The sequence below is a fragment of the Mobula birostris genome, unplaced genomic scaffold, assembly GCF_030028105.1.
Source record: "Mobula birostris isolate sMobBir1 unplaced genomic scaffold, sMobBir1.hap1 scaffold_287, whole genome shotgun sequence".
Lineage (NCBI taxonomy): Eukaryota > Metazoa > Chordata > Chondrichthyes > Myliobatiformes > Myliobatidae > Mobula > Mobula birostris.
This window is the reverse complement of record NW_027275927.1, coordinates 582,624-601,735: the sequence shown is the minus strand read 5'-3', so window position 1 is coordinate 601,735 and position 19,112 is coordinate 582,624. Positions and strand designations below refer to the sequence as shown.

The 19,112-nt window shown below is 37.9% G+C and overlaps 1 protein-coding gene across 7 annotated transcripts in view; it reads left to right on the top strand.

Annotated features, from left to right (window-relative positions):
- Positions 1-19,112, top strand: part of LOC140192866 (WD repeat-containing protein 26) — a 156,746-nt gene that overhangs the window by 113,780 nt on the left and 23,854 nt on the right. For 2 of the 7 annotated variants that reach the window (XM_072250363.1, XM_072250361.1), the window contains exons 10-11: positions 2,960-3,105; positions 3,940-4,018. In XM_072250363.1, the coding sequence (XP_072106464.1) occupies positions 2,960-3,105; positions 3,940-4,018 (225 nt within the window). Of the gene's footprint in view, positions 1-2,959; positions 3,106-3,939; positions 4,019-6,891; positions 6,988-12,450; positions 12,627-15,822; positions 15,937-19,112 lie in introns of those variants that run through there. The other 5 variants (XR_011884475.1, XR_011884477.1, XR_011884474.1 and 2 more) reach the window with 5 other exon arrangements.

The window sequence follows — 19,112 nt, the reverse complement described above, 5'->3', positions numbered from 1 at the left end:
GATCCCTGTTAGCTGGGTGGAGACTGGGAGGTGCCTGCCTATGCAGAACTTGACATTTTCACTGTGTAGAACAGCATTCAAAGATTTCTTTCTGCAACCAAAAATTTTGATATAATTTTTTGAACATTGGCTTCAGCTCAAATTATTTTATAACAACACTAGTTCTTTCTCCATCCTTCCTGTTGATTCCTCATTACAGAAATGGATGTTCAGAAATGGATTTTATTATGCAATCTGGAATTTGGATTGAGAGAAAATCCTGAAATCTCTCTGACATGTAGCTCTCTCAGGTGGGCACTGTTTGAAGATCATCATCCGGTATTTTTCTTCCAACTCTGAGGCTCGGGGATTAGAAAAGGTAACAATGGCCGATGCTGCATTTAAATAGGATTAACTTGGACAGAAATGTGGAGACAAATGATTTGACTTTAATAAGATTCACATCATTTCCATGCAATTGAAGATTGATGCCATTAAACTTTGAAAATATTTCTGACAAATAAGCGGTGTCATGCCTGAATGAAGCATTTCAGTCTTCAAAGAATTTTATCAGTTTCAAAAAGCATACCAGTGTCTCAGGCAATTTCCTTTGAGAGCCATCTGACTTCGGTGTGCAACAGAAAGTGTTCAAACATCTCCATCATTTTCAATACAAAGCTCTCGGAAATAGTCAAGAATTGAGAGCATGGGATTATATTTTATTTACCGCTGTGATAATAAATGATTTGTGCAGCTGAACACTTAGATATTTTTGCAACCAGGTGTTCTCTGAATTTCACAGTGAATGGTAAATATGTTAGGTACAACTTTTTTCAAGAAAGTAATAACTATTTACTGTGATGTCCTGACATTGGTGCCCCATCTGTTTCACAAGCAAAAATGTTGGTGAGTGGAATGTCCTTCTCTTTGGAAAAATTGCTCAACAACCTAAAATATTGACTGTCCCTGTTTCTAGACCCTTTGCAAATAATAATTCTTAAACAATGCTTTTATCTTTTATGAAACAAACATAATTGAGAAGTAAAGATTTGTTGCCTGGCAATGTTGTCTTATCCAACTGCAAAGCAACTCTGTTGTCCTAAGTATGTTGCACAAGGTGTCTTCCACATTTTGAGACATTTCATCTATTCATCTTTGAACAGAGTTGTCACTAAGTGAAATTGCTTTAATTATTTAGACTGGTGACTTATGTAAGACTACTCAGAACCTCCCTCCCTTACTGCTGGCAGAATGAGTTCTTCTCCAATTGTATGGGGCTTTCCAGATTTAGCAATGAGCAATGAAATGTATGAAGTATTCAAACCATCACTGATTTGTTGTGAAGTATTGGCAAATATGCTTTGAAGTGTTTTCCATTTCTAAAAGTTTTCACAAAGTGATTGAAAATGAGCCAAGTTCTTCACATGTTCAAGAAGCCTGGATGATTTCATTGCCTCATCTTAAAAAAAAATCTGGTTCACACAGCATTGGCTGTTGTTGGTTGCTTGGTGGTGGTGTAAATCCAAATTTCAGATATGTCACATTATACTGTCTGCACTTCTTTTTTTGTTTGGTCTGCTTCTGCCATTTTCATTATGGATTAATGTTGACGGTTAATTGCCTATTGTGTAGATCCCTCATCAAACACTGTGATCAATAAAGACATCAACATAGTTCAGACAAAACCTGACTCTCTGCTTGAAGATACATAAAATGGGGTAGCTGTGGGCTAGAGAAATGCAGTCAAGACACCCCAATTCATAGGAATTGTGTCACTACATGATTAGCAGATGAGAATTGTACTAGCCAACGCCATGTTGCAATATTGAACAGCAATAATGTTCGGGCCAGACCCAGAAATAATACAATTTCTTCAGTCCAGGTTTCTCAAGATGTGCTGTACAGAAGTGTCACATTGCTTTTCAACAACTGCATTCACTTTGAGCAATGTCTTAAGAGAATGATGGATTAGTAAGAGATGAGGTGACTATGTGATCATTGTAATCAACTAAGAGGCACTGATGAGCAAATGCTTATAATAAGTACTTCATTTCTTAAATTAAGTCTATAATTTCTCAGCTGTCCCCCTTGCTACTGAGTGCCCCTTTCACCGCCTTTATCTTTATTGCCCCCCATTAAAACTCCCACCGTGCCAGGGGAGCGATATTCTTCACTTTGGGAACCAGCAATCTAAATGCCTCTAAAATGTAGTGATCGTATTTGACTCCGTCACCATCTCTGGCAGCAAGTCTCAGATATCAGTCACTGGGTAAAGAAAATGACTTTCTCCTCAGTTTTGCTTAAAAACTCGTTCCTCTTGTTTTTGATGCCACTGCCATGAGGAAAGCAATAACCATCTACTCTATCTGTGCCTCTCATAAACTTGTATATTTCTATTAGGTTACCTTCTCAGCCCCTTTACACAAGCTTGTTCAATTTCTTCCATGAAGTCCAGGCAGCATTCTTGTGAACTTCCTCTGCAGCTTGTCCAGTGCAACCACATTCTTCCTGTTGTGTGACAATCAGAATTGCACACAATACTCAGTGAAGTCAAATGATTGTTTTGGTTAGTTGCAAATTATTGTTTTGGTTTATATTCTCTATGAAGATAAGAATGCCATATGCTGCCTTCACTACCATATCATATCTACCTGCATTGCTACCTAAGAATTTGGACTTGAACCCTGATATCCTTCCATTCATCAACTTCTTTAGGGTCTGTCTTCATTTTATCATATTTTGATGATAATACTTGGTCAAGTTGAATGTTGATTGAGGATGATTGGATAAGGTTTTAATACTTTTCCAATGTTAAAAACTTAATGACAATCGACATTCATAAATAGGGGTCTGATAATAGATAATTGCCACTGCACATTAGACATTGATGCTTTTGGGGAAGGAATGCAATGGAAACAGAATTATGTTATACTATACAACCTTACAGAGGCTTTACTAATATGCTTTGTGTCTGTGCTAGGATTTAGAGGGAAATCTACTGGATTCATGGGAAGGTGTGCGAGTGCAATGCCTATGGTATCTAAATGACGGGAAAACAGTTCTTGCCTCAGATACACATCAAAGGATACGAGGCTACAACTTTGAGGACCTGACAGATAGGAATATGTAAGCTGTTATGACCAGTTGTTCACATCATTTTGTGTGTGTAGTTCAATATATTCTGTCTGTTTTGAAAAAGTGGCGGATATTAGCTAATGGAAGAGCATTGAAATTGAATAGTTCCTATTTTGAAAATTACTTGACCTTCTAAATTTTAGGGAAGAACAAGTTCAGTTGGGGGTAATAAAAATGGCCTTCGTACTGCATTTAGGTGTCAGACATGGTGGTCTAATCAATGTTTAGACTTAAGTTTATGTATACTGATAAATTACTGACTTGTTTAATTTGAATTTTGAGAGTCCAGGAACTTGGGATAACCATTCCTTCTGAGATCATTTAGTTTACACAGTTTGAGATGTGTACCAAATATTGGGAATTCTAAGTTACTCCTTATATATACGTCCACAGCTCTACTTTTACATACTTCTTTGTACTGTGATAAAATAATAATTTAGCTGATATTTGAAACTGGCAATAGCACTTTAAGACCAACTGTTTGCTTCTATTCCATCAAGTTATAGAATCCTGACAACCCTCTAATCCAAATAACTTTAGTTGATGGGGAAAAAAAATTGCTGAGCAGACTTGATGGGTTGAATGGCTTGATTCTGCTCTTGTGGCTTTTGGTAAAATCCTTAATTCTCAAATAAAATAGTATGCATTTGCTTTCTTTATTAAGATGGGATATTATTTTTAAGATTTTTTTGACATTTATGGGAAGGATGAAGCATCCTGACTCAAATAATACTGAATATCTCCTCACTAATTCTGTTATGAATGATAGTAAAGTAATTCCAGTGAGTTAAAGTTATGTTTGATTCTTGTTTATTTTTATTACAGAGTACAAGAGGATCATCCTATAATGTCATTTACAGTTTCGAAAAATGGAAGGTTTGCCTTGTTAAATGTAGCAACTCAGGTATGTAAAGCAGAGAGGAATCATTTAGTTTTAGTGTGGAATATATTTCCTGTAATAACATTTTCATCAGGTTCAAGTGGCCAAGGACTTTACTCTCCACTATGTACTGTATCTATCATCATTTGCTAATGTCTATCAGACCCAAACAGAAACTGAAGTATGGTTCCACCTTGGCTAATTTCATAAATTGAACTTTATACTGCACATTGAATTATCACTAAAGCCTTCTGAACATCGTCCATCTGTTCATATGCAGCACAGAAGCAGGCCCTTCACCCATTGGACCTAATAACATAGCTGGTAGAACCATTGCCTAACAGTGCCATGATTCAGGTTCTGATCTCTGGCTTTCATGTTTTCCGGGTGCTCAAGTTTCTTCCCAGACGTGCTGGTCGGTAATTTAATTTCCCACTGTAAGTTGTCTCTTATGTGTAGTTAAGTAATAGAATCTGGAGTGGGAGTTATTGGAGATATGGGGATGCATATGTGACTGGGAAAATTAGTGAAGCAATGGGGTTGCTCTCAGAAATGGCACAGAAAAAATAAATCAAATAGCCTTGTGTCATATGGAATGTGTGTTGACCATCAAGCACCCATTTAATGGTAATCTTGCTCTAATCCCATTTTTTTCCTTCCCACATTCCCAGCAACTCCCCCCACCCCCCCCAGATTCTTCCACTTACCCTTCTACTTCAGGCAATTAATGTGGGCATTAAATCTACCAACCCACATGTCTTAAAGATTTGTGAGGAAACCCAAGGACCTAGCTAAATCCCTGCAGTCATAGGGAGAATGTGCCAAATCTACACAGCACCAGGTCACTGTAGAGATGAGGTAGTGGCTCTACCATCTTTGCCACTGTGCTGCTCCAAGTCCATACTTTTCCCCACCTCCTCATGGTTACCACAACCTTCTACTGTATTGTTTTTATATCTTGACTTGTCTTTCCCATCACTGTCAAGGTTGCCTTTACAAGTACCATCTGCTGTGAACACCTCTGTTCAAGACCTGTAACCCAACCCTTATTTGCTGCAATTATTGGTTCCCCATTTCCAAGAAATTATTATCCTTATTTTCAAGTCCTTTCTTGCCCTTGATTAAGCTTACCCCTAGGACCTTATGACCTTTGCATCAACTGTTGAAAGTTTCCTAAGTCTTTGCATATTGGCATAGCGTTCTAGAAGTCTGTGACATCTTTTGGGTATTCACCTCACCATCTTGCCTTGGTTAAAGTGCCTTACTTATGTTTTGCCCATGTAAACCATTTAAATGGAAGCAAACTTGTTTTCTATTGAATTTTATTATTAAGTGAGCTGAAGATCAAGCACAGTCCTTGGAGTTGTTTAAAACATGAAATGAGTATATACGGTGGTGCTAGAAAGTTTGTGAACCCTGTAGAATTTTCTCTATTTCTGCATAAATATGACCTAAAATGTGATCAGATCTTCACACGTCCTAAATCTAGATAAAGATAACCCAATTAAACAAATAACACAAAAAATTAATACTTTTTCATTTATTTATTGAGAAAAATGACCCAATATTACATGTATTTGTTCGAAAAAGTATGTAAACCTTTGCGTTTAGTAACTGGTATGACCCCCTTGTACGGCAATAACTTCAACCAAACATTTCTGGCAGCTGTTGATCAATCCTGCACGTCGGCTTGGAGGAATTTTAGGCCGTTCCTTCTTGTAAAACTACTTCAACTCTGGGATGTTGGTGGGCTTCCTTGCATGAACTGCTTGCTTCAGGTCCTTCCACAGTATTTCTATAGGATTAAGATCAGGACTTGGCCATTACAAAACATGAACTTTCTTCTGTTTTTAACCCTTCTTTGGTTGGCCGACTTGTGTATTTAGGGTCGTTGTCTTGCTGAATGGCCCACTTTCTCTTGAGCTTCGCTTCACGGACAGATACCCTGACATTTTCCTGTAAAATTTGCTGATACAATTCAGAATTCGTAGTTCCATCAATAATAGCAAGCCACCCTGGTCCCAAGGCAGCAAAGCAGGCCCAAATTGTCACAGTGCCACGAACATGTTTCACATATGGGATGAGGTTCTTGCACTAGAATGTAGTGTTTACTTTTTGCCAAACATAATGCTTCTTATTTAAGCCAAAAAGTTCTATTTTGGACACATCTGTCCACAGAACGTTCTTTGAATAGCCTTCTGGCTTATCCACGTAGTCTTTAGTCAGGCAGCAATGTTCTTCTTGGAGAGTAGTGGCTTTCTCCTTGCAATCCTGCCATGTACACCTTTGTTGATCAGCATTTACCTGATGGTAGTCTCATGAACGCTGACATTAGCCAGTGCAAGAGGCCTGTAGCTCCTTAGAAGTTATCCTGGGGTTCTTTGTGACCTCCTGGAATATTACATGCCTTGCTCTTAGAATGATTTTTGTTGGTCAGCCACTCCTGGAGAGAGTAACAACAATGTTGAATTTCCTCCATTTGTACACCATCTGCCTGACTGTGCATTAGTGGAGCCCAAACTCTTTAGAAATGGTTTTGTATCCTTTTCCAGCCCTGGTAAGCATCAGCAACTTTTTTTCTGAGGTCCTCAGAAATCTCCTTTGATCAAGGCATGGCACACTTCCAAAAACCTGTGTGGTGAAGATCAGACTTTGATAGTGAAGACCCAGGTTTATATTCTTTAAAAAGGGCAGGGCCTCCCCCACTCACACCTGATCGTCATCCCATTGATTGAAGCACTTGACTCTTAATTTCCCCTTTAAATGAATTGATAATGCTAGATCTTCACATACTTTTTTCCCAACAGATACATGTAATATTGGATCATTTTTCTCTGTAAATAAATGGACAAGTATAATTTTTTTTGTGTTTATTTAATTGGGTTCTCTTTATCTAGTTTTAGGACTTACGTGATCAGATCTTCACGCTTTAGGTCATATTTATGCAGAAATCGAGAAAATTCTAAAGGGTTCGTAAACTTTCTAGCACCACTGTAAGTACCTAAAAGGAGAAGGAATAATGTTGAAGTCGATTCTCAATATGATTGAAATTGTCAAATGACAAAAAGAGAAATAATAACATTTTAAAATTATTTATTTTATACTGTATATTAACAAGATAAAGTCTTATTTAAATCTTCCAGAAATTTTGTATTTGTTCCCTGCCTTGAATTTGTAAGCTATGACTGAATATTCTACTGACCATGTGACCTTTGTACTAGGAGTGAGCTTGGTAATTTTTATGATTTAAAAGCTATCATGTTAAACATCCATTATAGTACTTACTGATGCTTTAGCTGCCAGCATATATTTTGTATCTCAGCCCAATGGGTCTATCTATACCCGCAGATAAAGGTAGTGTAATGTTATTCAGTGGGCGGTGTACTTACATGACAATGAAATTTACATTTGGGAATTTTTCTATCTCATGACACAGAATGGATGGTGAAACAGAGTTGAATCTGTTGTATTTTACTTGCAGCTGCTTTATTTAATCAGTATTCTGGTATAGGAAAGGATTTCAGAATCAAAATCAAGTCAAGTTAGTCAAAAAACTGCAGCACAGTAATGCTTAGGTTCTGTTGATTTTAAACACACCAAAGGTAGAATCCATAAATATATAGGTATGAAGTTACTTTGCTCCAGGTTTCGATGTCTGCACGTTGTATTCAGAGCTATGGGTGCCATGGTAGCATAGCAATTAGCACACAGTATTACAGCTCAGGGTGTGGAAGTTCAATTCTGGTGCTGTCTGTAAGGAGTCTGTACGTTCTCCCCATGACTCTGTGAGTTTCCTCTGGGTGATCTGATTTCTTCCCACAGTCTAAAGATGTACCAGTTGGTAGGTTAGTTGATCATTGTAAATTGTCCTGTGCTTAGGTTAGGATTAAATCGGTAGGTTGCTGGGCAGCGTCACTCACTGGGCCAGAAAGGCCTGTTCCACACTGCATCTCATAATAAATTAAGATTTCACCTGGTTGTATTCAAAACTAATCCCAGATTTCATCTTGAGCACACTGTAATATTCTACATCTTGTTGTATGTCATGTACAGAAATAGCTATGAGGAATTCTGATGTTTATCTTAAATTGTTTTAATAATGACCAGGTGGTACTTACCTAGCATTAGAATCCTTTCTCTAATTTGTTTCTTAGTCATTTAATTTATGTACAATGTAATATATTTTTGTAGTTGAGCCTTTTCATTTCCTCCTCCTGGCTATTTGCTTGGTTGCTTTGATTTCTAGAACTGTAGGTGTTGACTTCCACTTGCATTCCAGTGAAGTAGTGGTGGAGTGCAGTATTATGCATTGTCTTTTTTATGTCTCATCTAAATAAAGATTCTGCTTCTTTGTTCCAGTTCTTGTTACTCCCTGATAAGCTCCTTTAAAAGTTTATGATTGCCACTGTTTTTCCTTTGATCTGTGGTTACCATATTTGATTAAAATTTACAGTCATAGAGCACAGAAAAAGGTCCTTTGGCCCACTTGTCTCATTTACAAGCACTTGATCCATAGCCTTTAATGCCTTGGCAATATGCACCAAATGTTCTTGGTGTATCTACCTGCATCACCATTTCATTGTTCCAGATTATAATCACCTGGGTTGAAAAAAAAATTCTTAAATTCCTCTCTAACCTTCTTTCTTTTCACCTTAAACCCATGTCCTTTGGTTCTAGATATCTCAGTGTGGGGAGAATTTTTTAGGCCTTTCTCAGGTTCCCTCAGTCTCTGTGCTGAGAACAAACCCAGCTTATTCTGTCTCTCCTCATAAATGAAATGTTCCATCATAAGAAATAGGAGCAGCAGTAGGCCTTTTGACCCGTTGAGCCTGCTCCACCATTCAGTAAGATCCAGCAATGAAGACCAACATTCCATTTGCCTTTGTGATAGCCTGCTGCACATATAAACCAACCTTTTGTGATTCATGCACAAACACTCCCAAGTACCTCTGCACATCAGCATGCTGCAATTTTTTTTTACCATTTAAATAATAATCTGCTCTTTCATTTTTCCTTCCAAAGTGGATGTCTTTGCATTTACCAACATTGTACTCCATCTGCCAAACCTTACCCTATCTCACTTATCCTATCTATATCTCTCTGCAGACTCTCTGTATCTTCTACACAATTTGCATTTCTACTCAATTTAGTATCATCAGCAAACTTAGATACACTACACTTGGTTCCCTCTTCCAAATTGTTAATGTATATCATGAACAGTTGCAGGCCCAGCACCAACCCCTGCTGCACACTGCTCACCATTGATTGCCAACCAGAGAAACGCACATGTATCCCAACTCTCTGCTTTCTATGAGCTAACCAATCCTCTATCCATGCTAATACATCACCCCCAACTCTATGCATCCTTATCTTATGGTTAAGTCTTTTATGTTGCGCCTTATTGAATGCCTTCTGGAAATCCAAGTAAGTAAAGTCTATCTGTTCCCCTTTATCAACTGGGCTCGTTATATTCTTAAAGAACTCAAGTAAGATTGTCAAACAGGACCTGCCTTTGCTGAATTCATGCTGTGTCTACCTGATGGGATCCATTTCGTTCCAGATGCCTCTCTATTTCTTCTTTAGTGATAGCTTCAAGCATTTTCCCAACCACAGATATTAAACTAATTGGCCTTTTGTTACCTGCCTTTTGCCTACATCCCTTTTTGAATAGTAGTGTGACATTCACTGTCTTCCAATCCTCTGGGATCTACCCAAAGTCCAGGGAATTTTAGTAAGTTATCACCAAACCCTCTACTATAAGTTCTGCCATCTCTTTCAGTACTCTGGGATGCATTCCATCAGGACCAGGGAATTTGTCTATCTTCAGGCCCATAAGTTTGCTCAGCACAATAGTGATAGCTATTGTATTGAAGTCCTCACCTCCCATCACATCCATGACATCTCTCTTTGGCATGTAGACGTGTCCTCCATGGTGAAGACCATACAATATAGTCATTCAAAGCCTCTGCCATTTCCTCATTACCCAATATCAGTTCCCCCTTCTTGTAATCCAAGAGACCTACATTCACTTTAGCCACTTATATTACATTATATAATTATAAAAACTTTTGCTACCCATTTTTATATTTTGTATTAGCTTATGTTCATAATCCGGCTCCCCTTTTTTTTATTGCTCGCTTAGTGGTTCTTTGTTGCTTTTCAAGGTTTTCCCAATCTTCCAGTTTTCCACTACTCTTGGCGACCTTGTATGCATGAACTCTTAGTTTAATGCCTTCTTTTATTTCCTTAGTTATCCAAGGCTGGCTCTCCCCACACTTACTGTCCTTGCTTTCAATTGGAATATACTTTTATTGAGCACTGTGAAAAATCTCTTTGAAAGTCTTCCACTGTTCAACTACCCCACCATACAGCCTGTGTTCACAGTCTACACTAGCCAGATCCTCCCTCATCCCATTGTAGTCTCCATTGTTTAGGCATTACACATTGGTTTTAGATCAAACTATTATGGTATCCTGATAATTTATGGCATCCTGGTAAATGTCCTGCATTTTCCAGTGCAGTCATGTCCTTCCTATAGTGTTATAGAGTGAACTATACACAATATTCTCACTCTGTCCTAACCAAACTGATCCCTGTGGTATGCTATTAGTCACAAGTTTCCAATCACAAAAGCAATTGTCCACTATTTCTTTCTTTCTCCTTTTACCAAGCCACTTTGAATCCAGTTTTTCATTTTGTCTTGGAGCTCATGGTCTCTAATCTTTGGGGCCTTTTATCATTGGTGTCACCGAAGTCCATATAAATCTGGTCAACAGCACTACCTTCGTCACTTCAAAAAGTTCAAATCAAATTAATCCGACAGGATTCCATCCACAGCCTTACTGACTATCGCTAATCTACCACTACCTTTTCAAGTGTAGATTAAACCTGTCCCAAAGAATTTTTTTCACTAACCTCCACCATTCAGTTTAGACTTACTGACCTGTAGCAACCTGACTGATCTTAGCTACCTTCATGAATAAAAGTACCACAATAAACCTGTGGCAGCAAAGATTTTAAAACTCTCCAATAATCTGCTTCCTTATCTCCCAGAGCAACCTGCAATATATCTCATAAGGCCTTGGGCAATTAGCCACCTTAATGCCCATTAATACATCTGATGCATTTTATCTTTTAATGTTAACATGCTCAATAATATACCTATAACCCTCAGCAAATTCTTCAACTACCATGTATTTCTCCTTATTGTATACAGATGAGAAGTAATTCATTCAAAACCTCACCCACATCCTCTGGCTCCATGTGCAATTCCCCCTTTGGTCTCTTTCTTTGGTTAACCTCTTCTAGTATATAGATAATACTTTGAAATTTCCTTAATCTTCTCTGCAAATGATACTTTGTTCTCCATATTTGCTTTCCTAATTTCTATGAATGAATGTAATTCTGTGATTATGAATGTTTTGAGTAGAATGATAAAACAAACTTTTATCTTAAAAGAAGTTCACATTCAAAATAGTGACATAGCATCAGCCATTCACTAATCAAACCTGGAACATCCATTGCAATATTAACCTGTGGTGACTGATTCTCCCAGCCTTAACTGCAAATTATTTTGGAAGTTTAGTGAGGTGTATCAGTGTATCTTTGCTTCAACAGTAGCTGGCTAATGGATTGTGAACTCAAAACCACAACCTAGCAATGCATTTTGCCCTGCCTGTTTTCCTTTTGAGTTGACTACAGATGTTAGGATGATTGTATATGTGCTATTTCTCCATTCCCTTGCCAATTGAGCATCATTACTCTCTGATTAAATGTTGGATGTTGTTTACTGTGATATCACAGCCAAGCTACTTATGGACTGCCCGCGTCCCCAGCCACATTCCTCCACATCCTTACACATCTACTTCCATTATGGTTTGCTGAATAAGAGGATTGGTTTAATTAATTAAATTATCTTTAACCTATGTAAGCTGGAGCCAACTCTGACCTGATGTAAAATTCCATGTTGATCAAACCAGGGGTTTCATCATTGCATGGTGATTTTTTTTTTATGAACTTCTGTTTCCATTGTGATGTATGGTGTTTTGCCTTGAGTTGGAGGTGCTTTGATAGATATTAGACATAGAAAAGCAAGCTGAACTAAAAAGAATACCTTGGTAAAATCCACAGTATTGTACATATTGTTCAGCTTGCATTTGCACATGGGATTTATCCATTAGTACTTGTAGACCTTAACTAGAATCATAGCATTTATTAACAAGACCAGTTGAATGTTGATTTAAATGCATCATAAACTGTGTAGAAATGGTTAATTAGGATTGGCTCTTGATGTTTTCCGATTTTGTTAACTGCATTCAAGCAGTGAAAGAAGCTTTTTTTTTCACTTTTAGTGAAGCTGAGTAGATTAATGGGGAGGGGTGCATTTATCACTTGATGGCAGCTTTGTGTTTTTTTTTTGTCTTTTTATGTGCTTTTTCTTCATCCTCTACTGCAAGATCTCTCCGTTATATCTACCTGCAAGTACATTGATCTGTCTGGGATACCTGGAGAAGCAGTCAACTATTTGGAATTGAATTTTTAACAAGAATCATATGTTTCCCTCTGCATGATGAAATATAACTGAAGACCATGGTTGATGAAGAGAAAAGACAGGAGAAATCCATTCACTTGAGTGAGTAAAGTCTACACAAAACAGCCCAAACTGATTTAAGATTGTACTGCTTTTGACACTAAGTGGTGATGGTGACTTAGGGACCTGGTTCAACTTCCTTTAAGGCCTCCTTAATGATGGAAAGAACACTATCACTTTAATCAGCTTTTTTTAAAGCTCATTGTCTAAGGTTGAGGAACTGATTCTGGGTCAATGCAGAGTTTAGTAGAGAACTTTGCTCTACTAAAAGCAGACTTGGCTTGGTCACTGCATCATTTGTGAAGTTGGGTTGCAGACTTTTAAGTGGATGGACAGGGTTCTAAATCTGTTACCTTAGGCCTGAATGAAAACCTTTTACCTTGGATAATGGCTCTGATTGCATGTTGCTTTGTCCTTAACTACATGGAGACCTCTGTGTAGACCAATCATCAGAGAAGATCAGAACAGTGATAAATCTACATGTTGACAATGGCAAAACAGATCCAACCAAACTTCAGAATACTGACTCAATTCGTCATAGTTAAAGTGAAGTGGCTCTCTTAAAATCAACCACCACCTCTGCTGTTCCTCTACACCTTGATTTTTTTTCCTGCTACGGGAAGATGTCTCTAGCTATTCACCATAATTCTTTTGCGTTCAGGAACTTTGGCTGTCATGGTAACAGGGTTCATCATCTGTGAGTATTTGGATTTCTGTTACCATGAGCTGATTTCTTCATCTCTGCGCTTCGATTTTAAACACAAAGCCTGAAAAAGATGTTCATGCTTATTTGTAAGAATGTAATCAACGTACACCTTTGATCCACAAAATAGCGGGAGTTTATCGGTGATTCTTTCTGAAAAATACCATCTCCAGTGTACCATCTGTTCAAATGTTACCAACTCCTGGACATAGTGAAGTTGGAGGAAGAAAATCTATATGAATGAAGCTGAATGAAATAGTGGAAGATCTCTGCAAATACTTGGTTTAACCAGCGACAACTTGCAGAACAATAGACACTCTCTATAAATGATCAGGAATTGAGAATACAGTACATACTGCTGTGTAATACAGGTATTGAAAGACCATGGAATGATGGCAATTTGGGAAATTGCCTTCAGGAACATCTGATTTAAAGCAAACAATGCAATTTCCTAGAGTTGGTGTTGAAACTGATTTACTAGAAATGTTCTTTTTTTCTGATTAGAGTATTTTTATTGTTTAGAAGCATGGGATTCCCACATACTCCAGTACTTTGACTCTTACATTTGTACTGCGATTATTAACCCTTAATATTTTCAATAGTCTTAAATCCTGGCAAAGCTTTCTTGGGTATCTTGGATTAATCTGATTGAGAAATGCTTTGTAACCTTCAAGGTAAAATGTTGTAATGAGGTCTTATCTCATTCCCTAAACATATTACCACATTGCTGATGCTTGTTGAGCTTGAGTTGAAATCCACCTGGATCTTCAGCACCAAAATAAGGTTATTTCAGCAATGACCGTGGCTCAGAAGAACAAGAAAAACTGTGCGTGGAGATGAGAAACAAAGTGTTTCAAATTAGTGAGAGATTTCATTTCAGCTCTCTTAACAGCCAGAACAATGAAGAGAGAATTAATCTAGAGGAAAAATAGTGTTATGGGGAACTTTAATCTCAATTTAACTGTGCAAATCAAATCTGTGAAAGATCAGATTGTAATATCTGTTCAGGATAGTGTCTGCAGCTGTTTTTGAACCAGCTGGGGTATTGATTTTATCTTGTGTATTAAGAAAAACAATTATTTTCACAGTAGGATGAGATTTGCTGAAAGAGAATGGTTACTCTATTGGCGTTTCAAATTTAAGTGCTGCCCTAAATCAGAAACTTGTCTTGAACAAGCCAATTAGTGTATAATTTTACCCTTGTAAGGCAATAGAGTTATGGTTACAGTGATTTCACAAGCATTCATATTTGAGTCTGCAATTCCTTCAGATTTATATTAACAATAATTTACATCAGGTGAAGCTCACTCTTAATCATCTTCATGCTGAATAGAAGGTTCAGCAGATGTTTTCAGTAGCAGAGGATCATGAGTACAGAACACTATTTATGGCAGGTACTTATCTTTCTATACTTTACAACCAAAGTCTATGTTTGTTACTTCCTTTTTCAGGTGCTGGTGAATCCTCATGTTGATCACATTAAGAAATCTCACACCCTGTCAATTCAATTACAGGAGGGGTAGGACATTGTCCTCCTAGCCTGCCTCTGACCTTGTCACCCTTCCTTTCTATCATTTGTATTTTCTAACTGTTGGCTTATTACCAGATGCATTCATTACTACACAAAAATCAACTTGTTTGTTGAAGACTTATAAAGATAATCCATTCAATATAGTGAAGATATTAACAACCATTCTGGTTTACTTTTCAATGACCTAGACTGATCTAGCACAACTATCCCCCTTTATTTGGGTAATGGTTATTTTTACCTTTTGATTATCTGCTTATTCTTCACCATTTGGGCAATGTCTCTACAGTAATGGGCCTTATTTATGGAAGCAAACATGAAACCAAAAAGGCAACATAGATTTTATAATTTAAAACTCTGGGAATATATGTTATCAAGATGCAGTGAAAACCTTTAGTTTGCATGCCATCCAAACAGTCCATTCCATATGTAAGCTCGTCATTCTCAACAATGTACCTTTAATTGCCTTTTCTTTTAAACTGATAATTTTGCCAGGAGTGAGAGAGTCAAAATAAGTGTTTCAAATCTTGGAGCCGTGACTGAATTTGAAATTGCATAGCTAAGAAATGGAATTGCAAAAGTAAAATACAGTGGATTCCAGCTAGTTAGGCCATCTGTTAATCATGGCAGCCACTTATTTGGGACAGCTCTTAAAGAACAGAACTAATTGAAACAATAGCCGGGATTCCCTTTGTTTGTTTAGGACACTATACTGCTTAATTGGGACAGGAGACTGTGACCAAATGGTTTCTAGCTAGCACCGGTCATGCGGACTTTGTGGCCATTACACACTACATTGCGCTTAGAGCGAACAGATTTTAGTGTCTTTTGCATGTGCTTGTGCTTTAAAAAAATATATATAGTGATTTTTGGTCACTGGTAGTTGGTGAGAAATAAGCAGTACAACAATTTAGATTTTTTTTTATTCATTGTGGTTTCAAGCATTCTGACTTGGTGATGCCAGAAACAGCCAAGAGTGAAAATGAAACATTTCACCACTTCAACAGGTTAGGAACTATGAAGAACTTGAAGTTCCAATTCATCTTGAATGTCACAATGAAAATGAAGATTTGGAGGTTGCAGTCGCCGAAAGCAATGTATGAAGGCAGTCCATATCTGCAGTAGGTGTCTGTGCTAATTTTGTTCATTTACAGTCAATCAAAGAACACAGAAGTGTGTTGTTAATGGCAGTATCCATTGTGTCTGCAGATGACATTGAAAAATGTGTGGGAGAGTTGTGGAAAAGCTGTTGAAATGGGGCTCTGCAGTCTCAGAAGTCTGGGTCCAGTGGTACAAGTAGTTGTCTCAAACTAGGGTCTTCCTTGGTTGCAGTAGACAACTATATAACCTTTTCTGTAACTTATCATGCCCTTCGCTCTCCACAAAAAGTTGCAGAACCACCTTGGCTTTTGGATCTCGCTGTTGATCTCATCCAACCAGATAAAACCGTGTGGTACAATATAGTAATTTAAAAATTAGGTTAGCAGACAAGGAAAAAAAGTCCAGGAGCAGGTGGCTCTTTCTTGAGCTGGTAGACACCAACTAACTAGATATTAAAGGGGTCATTGTTTAGGCCCCAGCTTTTCAGAAGTCATATCAGCAATTTGATTCTAGGGACTAAGTATAAAATTTCCAAGTCTGCTGAATACAAGAATCTAAAGAAATTGTAAATAGTGATGGGAATATAAAATGGTTTCAAGAAGGTATAGACAGTAGACAGGGCACGAGTGGGCAGCATGGCAAATAGAGTAGACTTAAAAAAGTGAGGTTACCCTCTATGTTAGAAAAACAAATGTCGTTTTTTTTAAATGGTGAGAGTTTGGGAATTGTTAATATTCAGAGAGATCCTGGTGTCCTTATACTGTACATAGCTCAGTACAAGATAACGTAAGAGCAGTAGGCAGTTAGGAAGCCAAGTGATTTTTATGCCGAGAGGATTGGAATACAAATATCTTGCTACAGTAGTATAGGGCCCTGGTGAGACAGCATCTGGTGCATCATGTGCAGTTTTGATCTGCCTGACTTAAAAAAAAAGTACAATAGATAGTTCCAGGAACAGTGAGTCTGTCACATGAGAGAATTTGAGTAAACTAGGCCTTGTTTCTCTAGAGTTTAGAAGAACAAGTGGTTGTTTCACTGAAACATACAAAACTCCTAGATCCTGCCTGATTTCCTCCAGCATTTTGTGTGTTGCTCAAAATTCTTAGAGGACTTGTCACCGTTTCCCTGGCTGAAATGTCCAGATCTGAATGTCACCATTTGGAAAGAAGGGACAGATCATTTAGGATAAGTGAGGGAATATGTTTTCACTCAAGAGAATGGTGAATCTTAGAGAATTTTGATTCCAGGTGGCCTGTGGAAGCTTGCACTCAAATCTCAGGTTTATAGATTTGGATATTGGAAGAATTGAGGGATGCAATAGAAAGTGGATTTAAGGTTGAAGACCTGCCATGATCTTTATGAATTGTGGAGTAAGCTTAAGGTGTCAAGTGACCTATAGCTCCTCATTCTTATATTTTGTTTTCAGAGGTTAACTGGGAAAGAATGTGGATGATGGAGCATAATTTGGGAAAACAAGGTCACTGACTCTGACATACAAAAAAGAGCAAACATTTAAATGTTTGCTAAATTTGTTTTACGGAAACTGAATCTGAATGCAGAAACATTTACATTCTGGAAAACAGTGAAATCTTTGCTTTACACGCAGTCCCTGGGTTATGAACGACTTCTGTTCCTAAGTCCGTCTTTAAGTCGGATTTGTACGTAAGTCGGAACAGGTACATCCGGTATTATTTAGCGTGAGTTAGTCAAACGTTTGCCTTAGTATACAGTATATATTTTACCCTTTTATGCATATAAAACAATTAAGAAACATATGTATTTCAATAATTAAGCCACTGTGTTGCATCGTAATAATTGTAGCTTTCATCGGCGCAGAGTCTTTCACATGCTTCATTATTCTCACTTTAACCTTTAAAATTGTTCCGATCATTGACCGACTGTAGCCTAACGTTTTTCCAGTGACTGATGGCGTTTCACCTCTTTCCGATTGCTTTCTGATTTCCACTTTATTTTCAATCATGATCGTTTTCCATCAATGGAACAGAAATACTGTGGATTCAGCAGCAGCCGTGGGCAGCAGGTCCTGAGCTCCCCCGGGTCCTAAAGCCCACCTGCACTGAGACAGGTTAAATGGGACAAGTGGGGGTGGTGCTGACTGGAAAAGGGGGGTCAGGGTGAAACTTGCTAAGAAAAATTTAAGCCAAATACAAAGTTACACACTCAACACAGTGTTAATGGCAACATGATCCAACTTAAAATGGCGGACGGCGTTCTCCTTCCTCGAGCCAGCAAATTTTTAATATAATAGGCTTTATGGCAGGCTGTTCGTAAGTACGAGTTGTTCGTAACTCGGGGAATAACTACTGTAAATTGGAGCACTCAAGCCTTGAAGCATTGGACAGGACTTTGGTGTGAGCATATTCAACCACTGTACGATGTTTAGATGGGAAAACGTTGATGTTAAAATCAGATTGGCCATGATATTAAATGACAGACAAGGTTTGTGAGAGGCAGTGCAGGTTTGCTAGATCGATCAAGGATCAACTTTGTCATTTACATGTCCATTTATTTGGAATTTGCTGTGATATATTGGCACGTCAGACAACAAAAAACAGCATTGAACAATTATAAAGAATTGTATAAAAATAAAGTTAGAGGTTAATGTACGGAGATGGAATAAAATATGCATAAATACCAGCATGTATTTACAATGTATACAGCATTATAAAAAGTGCTTTAACGCATTTGTAGTACCTGTAGTGACTGAGGTAATAGAAGGGGGTGAGGGCACGCTAACTAGACGACCACGTTAACTGCCAAGGGGAAGAAACTTCTAAAAAGCGTGAAGTTTTTGTTAGAATAACAGAAGGAAGTTTCTGGAAAAGGCAGTTTGCCGGGTGATTAGTGTGGGCAATGATTTTTCCTGCCTACCACTTTGTCCTGGACACATGCAAGTGCTGCAGTAATGATAGGCTGCAGCTTTTTCTGCTGACTTGACAGTTCACTGTCGTTTTTTTTATATTGCAAGAAGATACTGCACCAAACCAGACTGTGATGCCTGGTGTGAGAATGTTCTGGGGAAGATGGAATTTTACCAACTGGTGCAAGATGTACACCCTTTCCTGAGTCTTTTTGTTAATGAAGGAGATACAGTTCTCCTATATGAGATGCTAAAAATAATGATGCTGAGGAGCCTGAATGTTGAAACATTGTTGATGGTCAGTGGGTGGAGAGG